The following is a 19,564-nucleotide window of genomic DNA, read 5'->3' as shown; positions in this document are numbered from 1 at the left end:
CAGAGCATTTCAGTGTTCAACCTTTTTGGCTCAAACTCTCTTGTTTACTTTTTATTATTATTATGAACAAACGTTTTCTTTAAAAGAATTTCCTTTGAAAAGGGGTCCTCCCCCTGTTCTCCTCCCTTGAAAAGGGGTCTCCCCTCTGTTCAAGTCATTCAGTGTTTGTTCAAGGAGTTTTATGAATCAGTCAAGGTTCATTTAGAACCAAATGCAGTGCAGCAGTCCAAAGGTTGAGCTCAACAGATACTTCAATATGCTGATTATGAATGTATATGAGGGCAGTTGCTTTGAATTGGAAATGACCTCTTATAACCTCACAGCATGGTTGCATTGACAGCTGTCAGTTGCTGTTTTTGTTAGTCAACTTACAGATTATTACCTTTAAAATTGCCTCATAGTTTACTCCTATCACTCTACAGATGTAAAATGTTTATGCAATGATTTATTCATTTTCTCTAATAATAAAATACCAAATATACTTGATAAGTGCTTTACGCGGTTGTGCAACATGTCAGCCGCCCATTAGTTTTTGAAAGACACTGTTTGGTTAAGAGCTGTACATTCTCATGTTTATCCAACATTTGTATTATTTATGGTCTGTGATGAATCATTGCAGAGAGACAGAGATAAGCCTATGCCAATGGTCTTTAATACTGGCTATAAACTTTGATAATGTTGCCTGGCTATAAAGCTGATTTACAAACCATGACAACCACAGGTTCACATGAACATGTCATGTGATGGGGTGATTACTATAATATTATAATATAATATTCAACTTTTTCATTATAGGAAAGGATGGAGTTTTTTTAATTAAAGGTAGGGTAGGTGATATTTTTTTGTATTATAATTTTTTTGTTAAAAGGTTAAAGTTCTATATTCTGATAGTAATCCTTGCTACAGAGCGTTTGTTCGGTCACAGGGGTCTCTCCTGCTCTTTACTAAACAGAATATAGTACATTTTCAGGAGCCAATCAGGAGATAGCACTGAAAATGCATTTTCTGTTTTATAGAGAGCTGAAGAGACATGGGAGACTCCTTTTACTGAACAAACACTCTATAGCAATGAGTGCTATCATAATATAGAGCTATTTAACACTTATTTTAACCAAACTAAATCACTTACCCTACCTTTAAGTCTCTTTCTGCTCATATTGGGTCAGTTCTTCAGTGCATATGGAACTTTTCTGACATGACCCCTCGCATCTCTATTCTGGTGCCAACATTCCACGAAAATAGCAGATCTATAAGCTCACATAGCTCACTAGCGTAGCGACACATTCTGAGCTTGTAGATAGGCTATTTCCGGGCAAAGACATTTGAGGGGGGGAAAGGAGGGGGCCTAGGCTAGTATAGACCCCTGGGTGGCTCCGGTTAGTCACATATACGGTTTAAAGGTTTCCCAAAAATTATTACTAAGTTTTTACATGTTGGCTTTGTTTTGTTTGCATGAATGAAGCCAAAGGGAAAATGCTGATGACATTGAGGCAAATTTTGGTCGGATGCCTTCAGCAGGGTCAAAGTTTGCTGTAATTTGTTTGAAAAGCTTGAAACATATCTCTTTCTCTCCATTCCAACAGGAATTTGAGACCTGGGTCAATGACACAGCGGAGGATGGGTTCGTAGTCGTGTCATTTGGAGCTGGGGTCAAGTACCTGTCCCATGACATCGCTCACAAACTGGCTGGAGCCTTGGCCAGACTCCCCCAGCGTGTGGTCTGGAGGTACAGTACACTCATCACTGTCACTCGTTCATACTTAGGCATCACTGTCACAGACAACGTTCCCTGTAACGCCCGGAATGTGCTGCGCAGAACAAATCTATCTAGCAACATAGATTTGTTGCCTGGTTTGAGTATTTTGTTGCCCACACACACACACACACACACACACACACACACACACACACACACACACACACACACACACACACACACACACACACACACACAAATGCCGTTCTGCGTTAACGTTAGTCCAAGTTTTGTCCAACGTGCACCAGCGACGCTGTACCAAAACAAACACTCGCTTCGACGTTTGCGTCGCATAATGGAGTGACTGAAGAAGAGGATAGAAGAGGGAGTAGAATGAAATACATGATTACCCTGGCCTGAGCACAGCGTAGAATGACAATCCAGGTACCCTACAAACTAAAAAAAAATGCTTTAAGAAGCTGGAGTGGACATTACTTTGTCTTCTCCCTTGCCGTAACCTCTAGTGTTAAAATTCAATGTTAACATTTAGATGTTATTTAATAAAAAAACGCAAAATATATTTTAAACAAAGCCATGTTTGCACAGTTCATGTTTACATTATGTCGTATTTTTTATTTTAATGAGATTCTACAATTTAACACGGGGATTCTCAAAGTTTTTCATTTCAATGACCCCCAAGAAGCAGTTGTGCTTCAACTCACTGACCCTAATCCATCCTAACAGAAAGGCAGTGCATTTGGTTCTGTAATCTGCCTCTCAGTGGTCAAAGTTTTCATGCACAGTCACCCCACATGAACTTTAAAGAGATTAGCTTTTATTGTCCAGCTTCACATTTGGCATGCACCTTTTGACCTTACATCGGTCTCCTCATCTGTGGACAGTGTGATCTCCAGCTTGAACGTAGTAATAGTGATTGCATTGTACTTTCAATTAATCTAGTCCAAGAGATTTTAATGTTAAGCATTTGGGAATTAGTCTGTTTTATTGTCAAAACACTAGTCTAAAGGCTTATATGCCTGTCCTTCTCCACTGTAGTTATCTCTGCCAGGCCGGAAACTGGGGCGGATGACATGTTTTTGCCGGTATCCGTGTATCTGTCTATAGCTACTCTTGCAAAATACTACACTAACTACTACTCAATATTTCTTTAAGTATTAAAGGTAGGGTAAGTGATATTTTTGTGTTAAAATAAGTGTTAAATAGCTCCATATTCTGATAGTACTCATTGACACAGAATGAGAATAACTAACAGAAAATGCATTTCCAGGTCGGGATACCAATTTTAACTAATCAGGAGAGGGAGCTCATTCAGGATACAGATTAAACAAGTGAAATTGAAAGTGATGACTCAAAGAAATGAGCAAACAATATTGGATTTGGAACTGGAACACTATAACATTTAAGCTGATAAATGAGTACTCTTTCCTGATTGGATTTCCCGATGTTTTTTTTTGGTTGATGCAATGCCACAAATCATCCCTGCCAATGTCACATCTGTAGGGTTGTCAAGATCATTACATTTCACTTGACGATTATATGTCCATTTTTGCAGCAGACGCTGTGCATAGTTCCCTTTTCCAGAAGGTGCATAAACATGTTCCTGGTCAGTTTCTCATAGCTTCATTTGATTGGCTCAGCAGCAGTTTTGAACCGGATACTCATGAAGGTGTTGTGTGTTTCCAGGCACTACTACACTGTCTCTCTGCATTTGATGTACGTTTACAGTGCTTACTGTAAGTCACTCTGAATAAGAGCGTCTGCTAAATGCCTAAATTGTATTTCAGCCTTCTAACTTTACAGGAAGAGAAAGCCTGTTGTTTCTGTTAGCTTGTAATCCCCATCAATGATGTCATTGGTAAGCAGATTTCTCAACTGCCCATAGCCTACCAATGAGATGCAGAGTGAGTAGACAGAAACTGTGCCATCTTATAATGAGCATTAGTGAGGACCAATTATATGAAGATATGGTTGAAAATGCGTGAAGTTGCTCCTTTAACTACTTTAACCCTGACATCCCTCTTTTGGGCATGTCGTCATAGGCAAATGTTTTGAAAAGTGTTTATAAATTTGTCAAAATTAGCAGCTTTACACTCGCAATGCAACGCAAAGTGACACGTTGCGAGTTTGTAGATTGGATGTTTTCAAAATTTAGGGTTGTAGTTCTGTTCCTGTATAATGTTTCTAAACTTCTGCCATTTTATTGCTGTAATTAGGGACAGACAGTCTACCACACTGTATAACTGTTTTTATATGGAGCCCAGAACAAATAGCTGTAAGCCTAACACTTCCCTAAAAATAAACGTTGACTTTAAAACCTACTCACCCATGCACCTTTGTATTTGTTGGGTGTCACTATGAGCTAGAATGTTCCGACTGCAGGTGTTTGTGGGTCATTGCTTCAGCCCTCAGACACGTACAGTACGTACAGTCTCTGACAGAGGAACTGAAGCTCTGTTCTGCATTATGTGTCTCAGTATGTGTGCGTGTGTCTGTGTCTCTAATACCTTGTTTAAGTTTGCAACTTTGCATGAGTCAATGTGTTCTGGATGTACATAGTGTGTGGATGTGAGTTTCAGTTTACATTTTTGTGTGGAACATTTGCCCAAAATAGCCGATCTACAAGCTTGTGAGCTTGTAAATTGCTATTTTATGTTTGTTGCGTCCAACGGTCGGCCACCCATGCATGTTATGTTTGTGACGCCCAACGTCCACCCACACATGTTATGTTTGTGACGTCCAATGTCCACCCATAAGCCAATTTTACTATATCATATAAATAATAATTTACTATGAGATTCATAGTGGTTAAAGGGATAGTTCACCCCCAAAATTACTTTTATTCTATGGATTACACACCCCATGGAGACGTGAATTCATGGATATTTTTTTTATTTGTCACATTCCTAAGCCAATAATTTGATGACTGGCAGCGGTTCCGGTAGGGGACTCAAAAAGTATCCTTTTGAGTCTCCTATTGACCGATGACCCGGTCATCAAATTATTGAATTGGGAATGCGACAAAAAAAAAAGAAAAAGACTCCTATAAGCATTCACTATATAACCTGACCATGTAAAAACATAGCAGAGGTTAAAGAAATACATTAAAAGACGGAGAGAGACCATTGTCTTTCTCCATCCCTTTTGAGAATCCCTTGCACTGTCTGTTTCCATTGATCTGTTATTCATTAACTCTTATCTCAGTGTGTTTAACTAACTTCATTTCTCGTTTGTAGCATAATTGGGGGCAATAATATTGCTGGATTCCTCTTTCTGGAGTTAGATACTTCTTACTTGTATTATCGTATCAGATAATACAAACAATATTTGTGTCATGTGCACAGTCTTTCTGTGGCGGTTTGGTTTGGTAGGGTGTAGTTGTTTGGTGTGCAAATATACTGACTAAACCATTTGCAATGATGTCATCACTGGAAAGGTGTATTTTGAGCCATCCCTCGTGTGCGTGTGTGTGTGCGCGTATGTGTGCTCGTGTGTGTGCGTGTGCGCGTGCGTGTGTGTACAGTATACAAAGTTGTGAAAGTGTTTTTTTGCACTAGACTCACGAGATCAGACCCACCACGTTACATCATCAATTCCAGTTCCAGCCACTGACGGTCTGAAGCATGTTCATGTTTAGCCAGAGAAAAAGTCAGGAATGCCTCTGATTGGCAGGGCTCTAATGCTTTTCATCTTTGGGGGACATCCTTAACCGCTTTGTGATAGTTGTGACCCAGACGTTAGATATTATTTAAAGGAGCACGTCACCCATTTTCAACCGTATCTTCCTATAATTGGTACTCACTAATGCTCATAATAAGACGGCTATGGACAGTTGAGAAACCTGCCTACCAATGACATCATCGGTCTAAGCTAATAGAAACAGCAGCCTTTCTCTTCCTGGAAAGTTATCATGCTGAAATAGAATGCATTAATAAGAAATATGTATATATTTAAGATATTTTTGGGTCTTTTCTGCCTTTATTTGGATAGGACAGTAGAGTACAGTACGGTAGAGAGTGACAGGAAACTGGGAGAGAGACAGAGAGTCATCGGGCCATCGGTCATCAAGCACGGGAATCGAACCTGCGCCCTCCCCCCCCCCAATATAAAAATATTTTAAATCTTGTTTGAAATGACCAAACCTGCCTATCAATGATGTCACTGGTAGGCAAGTTTCTGAACTGTCCACAGCCCTCCTCTGTGACACTGAATGGACATAAATGGTGCCATAATGAGCATATTAGTGAGGTCCAATTATAGAGAGGTTGGAAATGGGTGAAGGGTTCCTTAAATTGTCATGTTTGACCTTTGAAGACGAGCTGAGATGAAGGGTGTGTTTTTCACAGCAATTGGAGCATATCCACGTCATTTTGGGGACATAATATAATATGCCCCAAAAAGTTACATTTTGCATCAAAAATTCCAATCATCCTGTCTCTTGGAATGTAAAACAAACATGGCTGCGTTGCAAACTATCTCTTTTTGAAGCTAAACAGTACGCTAAAATGTTTCTGAAGATATTTGAGGAAAGAAATGGGCAATGCAGTAACATATGGTTGATTCAGCACTTATCGTCTGGCTACTGCAAGACTATCCTTGCACTAACGCTATGGTTACACCTAATCTGGCTATATCATTGGCACTATAAGGCGAAGGTATGTGACCCATGAGTGAAGGAAGAAGGCAAGGTAAACAAATGGTAACAAAAGCATTCCTTTAGCTTGGTCCTTAAATTACACCTTGGCTGTCTGCAGAATGCTCAATCTGGATCCTTCAGCAAATATGGCAGATAAATTGAGAGAAGATACAGGCAGAGAGTGTAGTGGGAGCATAAGGTGAGAATTTTAAACCCTGCAACCACAGCAGTGGTGGTGTAAAGTAACTAAGTGCATTTACTCAAGTACTGTACTTAAGTATCATTTTGAGGTACCTTTACTTTACTGGAGTATTTCCAATTGTCTATACTTAACTTTTACTTCTACTCCACTACATCTCAGAGGCAATTATTGTACTTTTACTCCACTCCAATTATTTGAAAACTTTAGTTACTAGTTACTTGATATACAGATATACATTATTACATTATAAAACATACATTAACCACAGTATCGTTATTTTATACCTAGGCTATTTGAAAATAGCCGATCTACAAGCTCACAATGCGACGCGTTGTGAGCTTAAACATTTTAGTACTTTTATTTTTGGTACTTTAAATACATTTTGATACCAATACTTTTGTACTTTTACTCAAGTCCATTTTTAATTGCAGATTTTTACTAACAGTACTTCTACATTGCAGTATTGATACTTTTACTTAAGTAAAACATTTGATTACTTTTTCCACCACTGAACCACAGTCCTGCAGCTCTCACCCGATGCTGCCCAAATTGAACCGTGTGCTCCGTCTGGGGTTGGCTCTCGCAGGTCTGGAGCACGGCCAAAGAGAGCGAGAGAGACTAAAGCGAAAAGAATTGTGTCATTGATTATCAGTGAGTCAATGTTGGCTTTGATTGGACACACAGTGAATTGTTGCTTTGTTGACGAGAAAGGGAGATAAGAGATTTTTAGTTAAAAGGAGGAGAAACGGACAGAGGGATGGGGGAAGTAATGTATGCATACAGATGTATTGTGTGCCGCCTGCACTGGAAAAAGCTTTGAGTCTCCCTCTCTCTCTTGCCTGTGTGTACGCGCTTGCACGCGCACGCGAGCTGAGAGTAGACAAAGGCTTGGGTTGAGCTCCAAATGACCGGAAGTACGGCTGTCCTGTGATATCTTTACATGGTTGAGGCTTATGCTCCTCTTTGTGTTTTTGTTCTGTAAGTTTGACTTGGAGGATGTGTAGTTTGATGCTGTAATTTGATTCGTCTCTCTTTCCCAGTTACACTTTTTTACCTGCTTTATTACAATCACTTTCAACCTGGCGTCCCTCTTTTGGGCATGTCATTATACTGTAGGTAAAAATTGCGGAACTAAAAGCTCACAACATTTCACGATGTGATACGTTTCGGTTCTCATTTCAGCTATTTTTGCCGAAATGAGACTGCCAACGTGGCTTATGTGGTTAAACGTGGTTGATTCGCTCATGTCTGTGTTCATCTACCCCTCGATTATATTTCCTGTAAGGTACTTCAGCTCCCTGTGCTGTAGTACCCCTACCCCTTGATCTGGTTTGATTAGGAAACACCTGTTACTCTCAAGTACCTATGTAACCTATGTAAAACATCATACATATTAAACAAAATCCATTGTATAGATTTAACTCTTGAGAGTATAGAAATGAATCCTACCACGGGTACATTTTTACATGTTCAGAGTTCAAATACCACTGGATTTGTTGGCATCAACACACTACTACACTATATGTACTGACACTATTTAGGCTATGAGATTTATTTTCTTGTGTGTGGTCTGTTTTTACTCACAACATCCTGGAGAAATTAAAAGGGCTATGATCCTTGTTGGATTTTGGTACCAGATCACGAGCACACAATGACACATTCTACTTCTTGCTTAGGCAGCAGACCAGAGATATGCTTGGTACAGTACTTTCATGTTGAACACTGTGTTAACAACGGCTAGTTTTACCACAACATCTCTCCTTTCCTTTCTGATGGCTGGTCAGTAGGTCACTGAAAGCAATGAAAACAGCATCCTATATTAGGGACTACCAGCTCAGTGGCCTTGTGGCTAGAGAGGTCGGGGTTCAATACCCGGTCGAGTAGTCAATGTCATACCAAAGTATGACATTGTATGGCATACTGTATACACATTGTACCCATTGCCTCCCTGGCCTGCTTGGCATTCAGCAACAAGGTTGAATTGGGGGTAAGTACCTAATTACATACTAGCGTCATTCATGTCCAGGGGGTGTACTTGTACATCAAGCTGCCTCACACTAAGGAAATAGGAGATTGTCTCCTGACCTATTGGCCTCATGGCTCGGGAACAGCTTGTTCTCAAGGCTACTTCTACAACCACATACTACTGGTGCTAACAGGTTTATAGTGTAATATGTAAGCTAGTGAAAATCCTACAAGGTGATTTACAAGGTGAAATGATGATGATGATGTATAAAGGCGGATAAAGTTGTATAAAGGCACTATATATATGCACCATTTACCATTTTTGTGACGATGATGATGATCATGGTTGGTGATACTTGCTATGGATCTGAAAATGGATGCCATGTCTCATGAGACATTGAGTCAATTTTCACATTTATGCTGATGACACCCAACTCTATATGGCTCTGTCTCCTGATGACACAAGTCCTATTGATGCCCTCTATAAGTGTATTCTAGACATTAATCAAATGCTTGGATGGCTCAGAACTTCCTTCAGCTGAACCAGGACAAAACAGAGGCACACAGAGAGAGAAACTGACCTTTAAATTGAAGTCACTGACACCAGGCTAAAACCCTAGATGTCATCATAGATTCAAATGTAATTCTTATTTTGATGCCCCCATCAGGAATGTGATCAAATCTCTTGCCTGTGTGCACACGCACGCGAGCTGAGAGTAGACAAAGGCTTGGGTTGAGCTCCAAATGACCGGAAGTACGGCTGTCCTGTGATATCTTTACATGGTTGAGGCGTATGCTCCTCTTTGTCTTTTTATTCTGTAAGTTTGACTTGGAGGATGTATAGTTTGATGCTGAATTTGACTCGTCTCTCTTTCACAGTTACACTTTTTGACCTGCTTTATTACAATCACTTTCAACCTGGCGTCCCTCTTTTGGGCATGTCATTATACTGTAGGTAAAAATTGCAGAACTAAAAGCTCACGATAAAATGTCACGATGTGATACATTTTGGTTCTCATTTCAGCTATTTTTGCCGAAATGAGACTGCCAACGTGGCTTATGTGGTTAAAGGACAACTTTGTTTTTTTACAACCAATGTTTATGTTTTAGATTGTAATTAAAGTAAATAAAAGATGAGTGTTAAAAAAAAATAATTTACTGCTTTCTATAGTTTTAGCAATTTTCACAATCTTTTTTACAGTGTTTTCACAGTGGGCGGGGGCATTCTGTCCGGTGGCTAAATATGTATTTTTTTAACACATTAACCCAGCGTTTTCTTTATTATTATTTACAGGAGCTCTTCTAGCCCCCAATAACTCACATCTGGCCATCTCAGACAGCCGGACCTTTTTTATTGTGTAAAAAAGGCATATTTAGCCACCGGACAGAATGCCCCCGCCCACTGTAAAAAATATCGCAAAAAATGCTAAAACTATAGAAAGCAGTAAATGAAAAAAAAATTACACTCATCATTTATTTACTTTAATTACAAGCTAAAATATAAACCGTGGTTGTAAAAAAACAAAGTTGTCCTTTAAACGTGGTTGATTCGTTGATTGATTAAATTGAAGTCACTGACACCAGGCTAAAACCCTAGATGTCATCATAGATTCAAATGTAATTCTTATTTTTGATGCCCCCATCAGGAATGTGATCAAATCTGCCTTTCATCACTTAAAAGATATTGCCAGATTGAATTGGTTTCTCTCCCAGGCCAATAGAGAGAGTCTAGTGCATGCTTTTATCACTACTTAGCTAGACCAGTGGTTCCCAAACGCTTACGCTCAAGACCCTAAAGAGGAATTAGACATTTGCCCTGGACCCAATAGTGAAAATAGCTGATCCACAAGCTCACAACGAGCTAGCAGATCTGCTACTTCTGTGCTACTAATTTGTTTTTTAATATTTTTTATTTTATACATGAAATTCCTTTTGAAAAATGTTTGAATTTGTCATGAAAATGTGTGATTTTTTGTGGAAATCTTTAGAACATATTTTAAAATAATAATAATGAATGACCAAATGTAGGGAACAAAAAAATAAAGGGTATTCACTCGCGACCTACGAAAATGGATCAGTAGGCTAGGCTACTGCTCTCCTATCATTTCTACCAAAATACAAAAAAAGCAATACATCAACTACAACTTATACAACATTCAGCTGTGTGTGTGTGTGTGTGTGTGTGTGTGTGTGTGTGTGTGTGTGTGTGTGTGTGTGTGTGTGTGTGTGTGTGTGTGTGTGTGTGTGTGTGTGTGTGTGTGTGTGTGTGTGTGTGTGTGTGTGTGTGTTGGCTGCATCTGATGTATGACTTGTCTTGTTCTATATAAATAAAGTTTCATTGATTCAGAAATATCATCAATTTTTAACCCTGGTCTCTCTCTCTCTCTCTCTCTCTCTCTCTCTCTCTCTCCCTCTCCCTCTCCCTCTCTTCTCTCTTTTCTCTTCTTTCTCTTGTAGGTTCTCTGGAGTTCGGCCTAGTAACCTGGGCAATAACACCAAGCTTGTTGAATGGATGCCTCAGAATGACCTGTTGGGTAAGTCCTGATAAAAGACAATAGCTGTCTCGTTAATCTGTATACTGTGGCTTACCGGTTACTGTTACAGTAAGCTAACAAAACAACAACAACACCAGCAACCTGCTGTGGCTTGAGCTGATGAACTAACGTGTTTTCCTTTGTTCTATTTGACATCACAGCAGCAGTAGTGAATGCATTGGGCATTTTGTGTAGATGAAGGGATTTTCTGTGACCAAGAACATGTAATACATCACTTATTGAATGAGTCAATGATTCACAGACACCTACACACACTGAGACACACACACACACACACACAGGCTCCTAAAGCCTTGTTTATACTTCACCGTGCGACACGTCCTATGCTGGAAAATAGCAGATATGCAAGCTCACAGCGCGTGTCATTCGAGACGCGCTGTGAGCTTGCAGATCTGCTATTCTCGGCGTCCGACTCCGTCATATGGTGAAGTATAAATGGGGCTTAACACGTTTTGGGCGGGAACCCCCTATTTGTAACTACAGTATATACCTTTCAGGACGGGTTCCCCGTTGCTATGTACAGTATATAAAACTTAGGTCAGGATTTAGATTAGAAGTTGTTTTTAGAATCGGCCTCAGGTCTAAATGGGTTAAGCTGTGGAGCTAACTATGTTATTCCAAGCTACTTTGTAGCACTAAATGGTTGTATCCTGTCATTTGTTCACTAAGGGTCATGCCATTTACTCTGATAAGAGCGTCTGCTCAATGCCTATATTGTAAATTATACACATACTGTTGTTTGCCCCACATACTGTGTTTGGCTTTTCAGCATGTACATACATGTACAGGTTTGTTAATAATGACTAATAGGAAGTATGTTAAGTGCAGAATTGGTCTGAAAGTCTGAAGCTGAAGAAATGTGCTTCACATGTGTTACAATGTTTTTTAATTGAAATAACTTATATTGAAGGTACATAAGAGTAAAACTTATTTTTGTTTTGCTTCCTTCAGACAATTCAGCAGCATACGTAATAATAATAATAATAATAATAATAATAAAACAACAGTAAAAAAGAACGTTTCTGATCTGTTGCCCTGCAATTCTTACCATACAGGCCACGCCAACACCCGGGCCTTCCTAAGCCACGGTGGCCTGAACAGCATCTATGAGGCCATGTACCACGGGGTGCCAGTGGTGGGTGTGCCCCTTTTCGGAGACCATTATGACACAATGACCCGTGTGGCTGCTAAGGGCATGGGCATCATGCTGCACTGGAAGACCATGACCGAGGAAGACCTCTACACCGCCTTGACCAGCGTCATCCAAGAGAGCAGGTTGGAGTTCAAGGCCTGGGCAAAAACATGGCCTTCATTTACAACCACAGACACACACACACACACACACACACACACACACACACACACACACACACACACACACACACACACACACACACACACACACACACACACACACACACACACACACACACGTACACACACACACACACACACACACACGTACACGTCTATAGAATTGGAGAGATTCACACTCTTGTGTGAGATTCAGCCACAATGTGCATTGTTATGCACTGTCCCACTTGCTATTGCTCCGAGTTGGTTCTGTTTTGGATATCAGTGCCATCTAGTGACTACTTGTGGCATCACATGCTGGAGTTTCCCCGAAATAGGGACACCAGGGTTAAAGTGATTAAAGTTGTCTAACCATTGTTTGCATCAAATACATAAATGCTGGCAATTACAATGGATGCGTGTAATGTTTTGATGTTAAAAAAGCAAGCAACATCCATACCACTACACACACACACACAGTTTAACAATTTATTTATGTCCACACACAGGGAAAGCATACAGGGACACAAATATTTTAGGTGCAGTAAAGGTTACAATCACAAACTCATGGATATGTCCTCATGATACAACACGTATGTCACTCAGCACTCCAAGTAGTGGCGGCTCCGCCACATAGTGTGTATGGAAAGCCTGTTAAAAGTTTGAAGGAGTAATAAGGTGTGTGTTTGTGCTTGCGTGTGTGCGTGCATGTGTGTGTGTTTATTCATTCTTGAATATTGCTAGAATGTGAATGTGTACCTAGGGATGTGGCAGCAAAGGATTTTATTGGCAGCAGAGACAGCACAATACTTTGCCAGCCACAAATAGTTAAATTTAAAACTGCACAAATTATTTATAAGGCAAGGAACAGAATATTACCAGGAAATATACAGAAATTGTTTAAGGATAGAGAGGGGAGGTATAATTTGAGAAGGGAATTGAACTTTAGAAATCTTGGTGCTCGCACCACTCTTAAGAGCATGTGCATATCTGTCAGTGGAGTGAAGCTATGGAATGGTTTACCGGAGGTGGTTCAACAATGTAAAAATATAATACAATTTAAAAAACAGTATAAGCAGAGTCTGTTGGAGAAATATAGATATGATAATTATGATATTTGAATGGGGGTATATCAGTATATGCTCGCATTCGGGTATATATATATGTGTATAACAGTATGATATCTGAATGGGTGTATATTAGTATATGCTCGCATTCAGATATATATATGTGTATAACGACGGTATGAGATTTGAATGGGCGTATATCAGTATATGCTCGCATTCAGGCATATATATGTGTATAAGAACGAAGACATGGGTGTATTGTATATTTTTGAGTGTTTGATTACAATGATCAATGTAACATCTTGACTGTAATTACGAAGAATTTGAGTGTTCAGAAAATATGAACTTTATAAATTATGTAAATAAGTAAAAAAAAAAACATGTAGGAAGGATAGGCACAAATAAGCTTTGAGCTTCAGCCTATGCCTTTTTGATCAATCAGCATGAACTGTTGGATTATAGTGTGGTACGTTTGGTGAAATTGTTGATGTGGATCAAAATAAACTAAACTAAACAGCCTTCCCGCCAGTCTTTGGGCATCCCAAATTGTTGAAACCCTCCAACAACCAGTCCGTGGGTATGCCATTGGCTGGATCACCAGAGGAAACAAAGTTTTTAGTATTGCACTGCTGCTTGGTGTTAAAGCGCTCTCTGTAGTTTCTTGGTCTCATGGTCCTGGAAGTCCACCCATTGCTATTCCGACAGCGGACGGACATATCGCAGGACACACACACACACACACACACACACACACACACACACACACACACACACACACACACACACACACACACACACACACACACAAATTGTCGTACACAGTCCCAACGCATATGCAGTACATGCACCAAGGTTAACAAGCTGTGTAGATTGACCCTTGCCTCTTATTCGTGTTCCTAGGTACCGCCAGCGAGCACACGTCCTGTCGACCATTCACAAGGACCAGCCAGGCCACCCAGTGACCAGAGCTGTCTACTGGATCAGCTACATCCTCCGTCACCAAGGTGCCGACCACTTGCGCTCCTCGGTCTATGAGGTGTCCACCCACCAGTACTTCCTGGTGGACGTGGTTGTCACTGTGGGCGCAGCCTTAGCTCTGGTAGTCTTTACCCTCTACCGGATAGGACGGTTGTTGAGGTCAAAGGTCGGGAGCCAGAGGCGAGCGGGCGAGGTCGCCAGGGATGACGATAACATGGCCAATGGACATTGCCATAGTGACAGCCTGGCCAATGGAAAGCACAACCGCAACGGCTCCTTGGTAAAAGAGAAGAAGACGAATTAAGTGTAAAAATGGCCGGGAAGGAGGAGGATGTTGTCCTTTTAGACTCTGATCTAGGTTCAGTTTAGTGTTTTGATAAAGGATATAACTCATCACGATGAAGGAAAAGGCTGATCCTAGGTTACGTCTACAGGCAACTGCTAGCAACAGCAAACCAGAGGCTGGATGAGGAAACACAATGCATCATGGGGGGTCAGAATTAAAGCCTAATTAATGTGTTGTTGCACTATGGTGTTGCGTTTATTGCTTGGGAAGCAACAAAGCATAAATTAGGCTTTACGGGATTGCGTGCTCAGAACCTGTGTGTGTGTTTGCAAGTGTGTATGTGTGCCGAGGGGAGTTTTAATGAAATGCAACAACATCTAACAGAAGCAGTTACAACAAGGACACCAAAACTATTTTGAAAGTAAAAAAAAAAAAAAAAAAAAATGCAAGCAGGAAAAACGCATTAGAAAACATTGATTTCACATGTGCTTCTTCTTCTCTCTCTCTCTTTCTCTCTCTCTCTCTTTCTCTCTGTCTCTTATTCTCTCTCTCATTCTCTCTCCTGTCTTCCTCTCTGGAATGGAGGGATGGTGATGAGGGGAAACTCTGAATGCCAATCCGTTTTCCTTGAACAAAATAAGCACATAATGTTAAAGAATATTTAATTTAGAAGCTAATGTTTTTAATGACAAGTAATGGCACTCCTTCACCAAAGTGCCTGGTAATCTGTAAATAGAGGACAAGTCTATTTATTACTGTACAAAGGTATTTTAATGATGGACAATTTAGCATGGCTTATTCTTAATTTATTATTTCATTTACCGGTATTGTGATTTAATTATTACACACACACTCCCTTTTTTAAACAAATAACACCCCTATATTATGTTATTCTGTCAATAATATACGTAATAATGCATAAATATAACGTATAGAGGTAGACCGTTATATATCCAATTGACTGATACTTTCATACATTTCATACAATATCAGAATCGGTTGTAAAGGCTTCAATATGACAGATTTGTCTATTTTTGTTCACTCCTGATACAATATACTATACTTCTATCGCTACCTGTAGAATCAATAATCTGCTGCTTCCGACACGTCTTAATTTGTTGATAAAGATGTTGATAAAGATGTGTGTAATTCCAGTGTAATTTCAATATTTGTTTAAAACTATTTTATTTCTGTTTTTAAATGAGTAAAAGCTTTTAAATGGTAAGAGTGGTTTAAAACGTGTTCCGCTCCATCCATGTTTTCCCCAAAATTCCGTTAGAGAGCTTACAGTAATGCCCCAATTGTATATCCTATATACTGTAACTAGGGATACAGTTAGATACAGTCAGATTCTCGGTCAGCACTATTGACTATTGACTATGACACTGTCTGTCAAAAGTAGCACTATAGTGTTTTAAAGACAAGTTGCATAGTGCTGATTTTTTTCCGCCTATATATATCAGTACATATGTAGCTTATCAGCTCTATATCGCCAACTATATCGGCTAATATCTTCTGTTCTCTAAGATATCGGTATCGGTTAACCTCCAGTTAGTGTTGCACAGTTCTGTGTGCTTTCAAACTCCTCAGCACTCAGATTAAGCCCCAACTCAAAAAAATAATAATATGAACTTCTCCCATTTCACATTGCCTGAACCCTGGTGGATCTGGGAACTTCCCTTTTCAGCAGCAGAGGTCAACTTGGGACCAGCTCTGTTGGGTTTAGTAGTGGCAGTGTGAAAAGGGTGATATTGTTGATATTCAAGGGGAGTGGCATTCCATTAACCCATTTAATCCGGGAACGCATCTGTGTCACTTTAGATTTCTTTGGCTATTCAAAAATAGCAGATCTACAAGCTCATAGCGCAGCACCAAGTGCCGTGCTATGAGCTTGTATATCTGCTATTTTGGAAGGGGAAGAAAATGTGTGCAAATCTTTGAATGTATATATTTTTAAAGTGAACATTTGTAACTCAAATCTTTGCTACTGGGGGGGTCCCTGGAACAAAATATTTTAGAAATGTTTGCTTTGAAAATATGTATTCACAAGATTTGCACACATTTTCATGATTTAAAAAAGAATTGCAGATCTACAAGCTCATACCGTGGCAACGAGTGCCTCACTATGAGCTTGTATATTATCTGCTATTTTTGAATAGCCAAAGAAATCTAAAATGACAGAGATGCGTTCCCGGAGTGAATGGGTTAACAACCGCAGATACTGCAGGTTGACCAGGGCCCACTTCATCAGGGATGAGACTTAATAATATTATTGATTTATCACCGATTGCCTTGTGAATTCCCCCCAATGTGGATCGTGCCTCCCTTATATACTTATCCGTCATATAAGTATCGATTGAAAGATTTATTGCCACATCTCTGGTGCACTGCTTTGACAACGTGCATCCCTCCAGTATGATTTATGTTCTCGTTCGTATTTGATAGGAATAGTTGTCCATAAAGACAGTAGAAGACGAGGAGCACACCGGTCATAGGGAGTGGTCACAGAACTTGACCTTCATTCAGAAACCCTTTTAGTTTCTCAGTCCCAGGTAAACTTGTCAAGGAAGCAAACCGTAAAAGTTTTCTTTTACACTATACACACTAAGCAGGCCTACAGTGTATAGTTGTATTAGTTTTGAATGTGAGTGGTGCAGTTTCTGCATAATATCACCTTTTTTTTAAAGGAAATATTTACGTGTATTGAAAGCTTGATTACTGGTGTGCATGTGTGTGGACTTGTGTGTGTGCTAGATCATTGAGCAGATTTTAGGCCGGAATGCCAGGGAGTTGTCAAAATCGACAACCTTTTGGGCGTGCGCTAATAATTATTAAAAGCATTCCAAGCAGTCATGTAATGGCAGTATCAGCATGTTATGTTTAGATAAAGGATATTCAGCAAGACTGAAGTAGCCTTTTAGTAGTTTTCTATTTTTTCCTCCACCTTTCCTCAACTCCACTATTGACCATATCCACACTGGGGTTTCTCGCCCGCCGTGTGAATTATGGGCAATGATACAGTGTGTGCTGGTATGAGAATCAGTGTGTAAGGAAATCAGGGTCCTGCCCGTCATTCCTCAATAGAGGGAACGTTGTTAACCCATTAAGGCCTGAGGTTCCGATTCTACAAAATGTCTTCTAAATCCTAACCGTTTTCTGAAACACCTGCTGTATGTTGCTATATCAGTGGTTCTCAAACTTTTTCATGTCAAGTATTTGGCCACCGACCCCGTCTGAAAAGGTTTTGTTCCAGGGACCCCCAGAAGCAAAGATTTGAATTAACCATTTTTGCTTTAAAAATATATATGTTCAAAGATTTCCACAAATGTTCACGATTTTATTAAAAATAGCAGATCTACAAGGCACTCGGTGCCGCGCTATGAGCTTGTATATCTGCTATTTTTTAATAGCCAAAATATAAAGTAATGGTTTAAGTGCTTACACAGATGCGTTCCCGGTTTTAATGGGTTAAGATGGAGACTGGACCAGAGGAAGGTACAGTAGTGCAGACAACCACGGTGCATTCATTCTATGTTCCTAATTCCTATGTCCATAGTTGATTTAAAAAAAAAAAAAAGGTTTATAATCCTTTTTGCCGATGTTATCTTCCATTGTTCTTTGTCATGATGTCTGTGCGCCTATTCAGTGAGATAAGACTTTAAATTGGCAGCCGCATATTGCTGATGTCCAAGCAAAGAAACTGTCCACTGTTACTAAAAATCCATATGAGAGAGAAATACAAATGTAAAGTAAATGCTTTGTTTTATGCTTTGTTTTAACCAATCAGAGTAGAACTTAAAACCAACCAACCCACAAACCAACAAGGAAAAGTTGAAGCTTCTCTTATGAAACATGCATGAAAAGATCAACAAAAATATCTCTGTGTTCCTTTTTTCTCTGTGAGCTGAATGTGAGTCTTCCGAACCTAGCCCTACCATGAACTGAGACTATGTACTTGAATCTTAATCAACATCATCATCATCATCATCTTCGACATCAACATCATTTTCATCATCGTCATTATCACCAAAAACTTCAACTCTTCTTTATGGTAACGGGCTGCAGGCGACACACAAGCTATGACCAGGGAATGGCGAGAAAGGAAAAAGTAAAACAAACTTTGTGAATAAAGGACTTTGTTTTTTTTATGATTTCAGTATTAACATGTAGTGTAGTTCGCATGGTAGCCTAGCCGCATCTTCTTTATGTATTGCTGTTTTCTTGTCTCATATATCTCATCTCATCATGTACAGTATGTGTGTTTGAGCATCAACCTGAAAGGCCTTCTTCTAAATATTTTTAATTTATTTAAGAAGCTTTTCTTGATACTTGATAACAGAAAAGAGGGGGGGAAATGCATTATAAAATGACAAAATGCTGACTTTTACTCTAGCATTGGCCCTGTCCTGTCCTCTTTCTATATTGTAGCTTCTCTATTCTCTCCATTACTGTCTCTTTATCGCTTTTATGTCTTTCTGCTCTCATAAATAACACCAGGTATAGCTGCGACTGCAGAAGTGCTCCTTTTTCTTTCATAATTATACTTTTGTTAAAAAAGTAAAAATGGCCTCAATTGTCCCGTCATGTGTGTCCATGTTGTAAATACAATTATGTAAACAAACAAAACTACTAATGCTAAATAAACATTACATATTTTGTTTGCATATTTGCATTGGGTATTTCTTTTACCTATATTTGTCATGTATTGAGATATTTAACTCGGTTTTGACAGCTCCCACTGTTAACTGCTCATTCACAGGTGTTGATGGAATTGATCACAATTCACATAAATTGCAATACATAACAGTTAGGTCGTTTAACAGTGTAGAAAGTATCCACTGTTTCACCAAAGAGAATATTGTGATGCA

At 39.5% G+C, this 19,564-nt stretch overlaps 1 protein-coding gene across 1 annotated transcript in view; it reads left to right on the top strand.

Annotated features, from left to right (window-relative positions):
- Positions 1 to 19,331, top strand: part of ugt8 (UDP glycosyltransferase 8) — a 28,341-nt gene extending 9,010 nt beyond the window's left edge. The window contains exons 3-6 of the mRNA XM_084046603.1: positions 1,584 to 1,726; positions 10,975 to 11,051; positions 12,128 to 12,347; positions 14,333 to 19,331. Of these exons, the coding sequence (XP_083902729.1) occupies positions 1,584 to 1,726; positions 10,975 to 11,051; positions 12,128 to 12,347; positions 14,333 to 14,714 (822 nt within the window). The 3' untranslated portion in view covers positions 14,715 to 19,331. The remainder of the gene's footprint in view (positions 1 to 1,583; positions 1,727 to 10,974; positions 11,052 to 12,127; positions 12,348 to 14,332) is intronic.
- Positions 19,332 to 19,564: the final 233 nt, after the last annotated feature.

The sequence above is a fragment of the Gymnoscopelus microlampas genome (assembly GCF_963454915.1).
Source record: "Gymnoscopelus microlampas genome assembly, chromosome: 2".
Classification (NCBI taxonomy): domain Eukaryota; kingdom Metazoa; phylum Chordata; class Actinopteri; order Myctophiformes; family Myctophidae; genus Gymnoscopelus; species Gymnoscopelus microlampas.
The sequence above is the reverse complement of the archived record's forward strand: the minus strand, read 5'-3'. Positions and strand labels throughout refer to the sequence as shown.